Genomic DNA, 4,301 nt, shown 5'->3' with positions numbered 1-4,301 from the left:
GAGCCCCCGCTCTGCGACAAGAGAAGCCACCGCAGGGAGAAGCCCGCGTACCGCAACGAAGAGTAGCCCCCGCTCGCCGCAACTAGAGAAAGCCCACGTGCAGCAACGAAGACCCAACACAGCCAAAAATAAATTTTTTTTTAAAATGTAAAAACCATTCACAGCTCACAGGCTATACATAGAACAGGATACAGGCCGGATTTGGTTCACAGGCCATGGTTTGCCAACCCCTGTTCTAAAGCAATGTTTCTCTCACACACACACACACACACACACACACACACACACACACATGCAGGTCCTAAAAAGGAAGAAAGAAAAGAGAGAAAGAGAGAGAGAGAGAGAAAGAAAGGGAGGGAGGGAGCGAGGGAGGGAGGGAGGAAGGAAAGAAGGAAGAAAGGAAGAAAAAAAAGTGTGTAAACTCCCCAAAAGCCTCGTCCTCAGGAGAAAGAAAACTGAAGCAGTTTTTCTTTTAAAATTATTTCATAGCCATAGCCACTTCCCTGAAGAGTGTCAGTTCCCAGTCAACCACACTGCCACAGACCTCCACTTCTGACTCTCCTCACTGCACGAAAAGCATCCCCCTACTTCCCCGGCCCCCACCGCCTCACCTATACACAACCACAGGGACCCGCTTCCAGGAGCGGAAGGAAGCCACATTCTGCAGCTCTTTATCTGTGATCCACACGGGAACCAGCAGCTTCTGGGGGTAACTGGGGCACAATCTGAGAAGAGACCAGATGGGGTCGTGGAGCTTGATTAGAGACCTGTGATCACAAGACCCCGGGATGGCCCTGTGGGAAGGAGGGACCAGGAGCCCGCCTCCCCTCACAGAGCCAGGAGCTGTGCCCACCGTGCTTTATCCACACGGGGAGGAAGTCTGGGTCTGGACAGGTGTTTTGGTTCCCACCCAAGACCCTCTCACTTGTAGTTGCTGTTGATATGCGAGACTCTCCAGACGTTCTGCAGGTCAAAGCCCATCCTCGCAAGCTCGGCCTCCTGCCGACATCGTATGTGCTCTCCTGCAACACAGCCCCCGTGCCTGTCAGCATCCAAGAGCACGAGGTCCAGGGTGGAGGAGGGGTGAGAAGCAAGAGACAAAAAGAAGTCTCCTAAAGAGAGCAGCCTGGCCTCACCTGGCTGACACAGGTGGGTGTGCTGGTCCTCCTCAGTCAGCCCCAGGCACCAGGCATGGTAGGCAAAGGCAAACAGGTCCTCAGGCTTCGCAGGTCTTGCTGTGGCCCGACTTAGCCGCGAGAGCCACTCTTGGCACTGCTTGAAAGTGGAGAAGTGGCACCTGCCAGGCAAGAAGCCACGAAGTGAGGCAAGAGGTGACTGAGCTCTGGGGCCATAAGGGTCAAAGACCCAGCCACAAAAAGGCTGTGGGGAGGGGAGACTGCAAAGCAGGAGGTAAGGCATGGGGACCCTGGGGAGGGCCAGGGAGACTGGGCAACACCCGAGGGACATTGTCTTTGTGACAATTCTCTTCCCAAGAACTCTTGTCCTTGAGACGTAAGGATCCCCTCTAATGGGGCCCGACCATTTCTCATATCAAATCTGAATGCTATCAAATCTGGCCCTGAATGTCTGCTACCCCTTGTGTCTTCTCCCATGACTCCCCAGCACAAACCTTCTGTTTCAGGGAGGAAGTCTTGCCCATGTCATTCCTGTCTCCTTGTTTTTTCACTTCTGCTTAATAATGTCTCCTCTCAGCCTAGCCATGTCCTACTGATACTCTGAAGAAAGTTGCAGTCACCTCTTCCTTGAGGCCTTCCGAGCCTAACCCATTCCACACACCCCTTCCTCTGTTATTCTTAGTATGCTGGGAGTATTAAACAGTAAGTTTTCCCAGAGCATATTGCCACAGGTTAAGTCTTCCTTTAGCAACTAGACTTTAATCTCCCTGAAGGGAAGGGCAATGCGGATTCCTGTGCTTAATGCCTACAGACCCGAGTACACGGCAGGCTCTAAACTGGGCACCTTTTTTTTTTAAATTAATTTGTATTGGCATATAGTTGATTGTTAGTGTTAGTTTCAGGTATAAAGAAAAGTGAATCAGTTATACATATACATATATCCACTTCTTTTTTAGATTCTATTCCCATATAGGTCATTACAGAATATTGAGTAGAGTTCCCTGTGCTATACAGTAGGTTCTTATTAGTTTGGGCATCCTTTTAATAATCCTTGGAGTGATTCCTCTTTCTCTCATATCCAGTCTGTCAGCAAATCCTATCATCTCTACCTTCAAAAATCTGACCACTTCTCACCATTTTGATTGCTACCAACCTGGACCAGCCACCATGATTTCTCACCTGGGTAACTGCAATAGCTTCTTAATTAGTCTCCCAGTTTCTGCCCTAGCTTTTGCCCCCATCCTTCTTCCATCTTTTCTCAATACAGCAGCCAGAGTGATTCTATAACAGACCACGTCACTCCTTTGCTCAAAACCCTCCAGTGGTTTTCTCACTTCCCTCAAAGTAAAAGCCAGTCATTATGACAGCCTGACACCCCTCTTACCTCTCAGATCTTGTATCCCACTATCCTGACCCACTTGCCCTCCACTCCAGCCACACTAGCCTCCTTGCCATTCTTCCACTGTGCCAGGCTCATATCCACCTCAGGGCCTTTGCATGCACTGTTCCCTGTCTGCCGCACTCTTCCCCCAAATACCCACATGGTCACTTTCTTCAAGTCTTGACTCAAATGTCACCTTTTCAGTGCAGGCTTCTCTGATCACTTTGTTTAAACCTACAACCTTCACCCCCATAGCACTCCATATCCCCTTCCGCTGCTTTATTTTTTAACTTTACATTACCATGATTTAACATATTTTACTTACTTACTATTTACCACTCCTATCTCCCCACTGGAATATATGCTCCATGAGGGCAGAAAATTTTGTCTGTTTGTTCCCTGCTGTATCCCCAGTGCTTAGAACAGTCTGGCATAGAGTAGAGTGCTCGATAAACACATGTTAAATGAATAAATAAATGAACCAACAACAGTGTGAGTGCTCCAGATGCATCTTCTCATTTGATCCTTATGAAAACTCTGTGAGCATTATCCCCATTTCTTCGGGTCAAGACACTGTGGATCAGAAAATTGACCCCCCCAACCCAGACAAGGTTTTCACTGTTTCTTCCAAATGGGGAAAGGGAGGCAGTATCTTTCCTTTCTTGCTCCAGAGAAACCCTGCAGCAGAGAGGTCTGGACAAGACTAGGGCCAGAGGACCTGAGCGAGGCCCCATCGTTCTCACCTCACCACTTTGGAGTCCTTGCAGGCAATGTGCAACTGGAACATATCACGGCTCTCCACGCTGTCAATCATCCGGAGGGGAACCTGGAGAGGAAATGCAGACCGGCGCTCATATCGCCCCACTCCACATCACTCCTCATCCCCGCCCCTGCCCAGATGCTGATGTATCAATAGAAGGAAGGAAACCAACATTTACTGAGGGCCTCCTAGGTGCCTGGTAACGGTGCTGGGTCCTCTACATATGTGACCCCAATTAATAATCACAAGAAACCACAAGGCGAGTGTTTTCACACCATATTATTAAGGAGGAAATTGCACCTCAGCTGGGTGATTGACCAAGGTCACACAGTTGGTAAGTGGCACTCTTCCAACAAAGCCACTGTGCCCCTAGAAGGGCCAGCAACAGAGAGAGGGAAAGACAGAAGAGGGGGAGGGAAAATTAAGTAAGAGAGACAGAAGGATAGACCTGCCGTTAGAAGAAGGATAATAAGAAAAAGAAAGGAACCCCCAACTCTTTGGAAACATGATCAAGTAGAGCATTGGAGCAATCCCACCTTGAATTTCACAGGGATTCTGGCTTGGGTGTGGGAGAACAGGACAGAAACTCACGTTGATGACAGAATCCTTGAACTTGATATGCAGCCGGTAGTTGGAGATGGCAATGAGGGCATCGGCTGCGCGGCCCAGGAACTCCACTCCCTCACCCTGCAGCACTGTGAAGGGCACCTGCCGAGGGGCAGAGGGCCCCTCAGTCCAGAAGTCAGTCACCCCTCCATCCCCTCTCCAACCCCTGATCTGTAGGATCTCCTGTGGAAAAGCTGGGCCAAGGCAGGACAAAAGTTCTCTCCATGGTAACAGCACCAGACAACAGCTATACAGGAAAGCTGCCTTTCCTTCCCTGGGGCCAAAGGCTCCATAATGCACATACAGACAGGCTCCCCTCCCTCCAGAGACCAAGGAGCAGGAAGCTAGAGCTCCCACACTAGATCCCCTTGGAGATATTTCGGTTGGGGGAGGGAAGGGAGGGTGTTTTTTAACCAGG

General features: G+C 49.8%; 1 protein-coding gene across 1 annotated transcript in view; it reads right to left on the bottom strand.

The window, feature by feature from the left end:
- MTMR4 (myotubularin related protein 4) overlaps nucleotides 1-4,301 on the bottom strand; it is a 23,777-nt gene that overhangs the window by 15,158 nt on the left and 4,318 nt on the right. The window contains exons 2-6 of the mRNA XM_055089789.1: nucleotides 3,869-3,985; nucleotides 3,261-3,343; nucleotides 1,137-1,297; nucleotides 926-1,022; nucleotides 612-725 (exon numbers count right to left, since the gene is read on the bottom strand). Coding sequence (XP_054945764.1) covers nucleotides 612-725; nucleotides 926-1,022; nucleotides 1,137-1,297; nucleotides 3,261-3,343; nucleotides 3,869-3,985 — 572 coding nt within the window. The remainder of the gene's footprint in view (nucleotides 1-611; nucleotides 726-925; nucleotides 1,023-1,136; nucleotides 1,298-3,260; nucleotides 3,344-3,868; nucleotides 3,986-4,301) is intronic.

This window comes from Physeter macrocephalus, chromosome 14 (genome assembly GCF_002837175.3).
Source record: "Physeter macrocephalus isolate SW-GA chromosome 14, ASM283717v5, whole genome shotgun sequence".
NCBI classification, from domain to species: Eukaryota; Metazoa; Chordata; class Mammalia; order Artiodactyla; family Physeteridae; genus Physeter; species Physeter macrocephalus.
The sequence above is the reverse complement of the archived record's forward strand: the minus strand, read 5'-3'. Positions and strand labels throughout refer to the sequence as shown.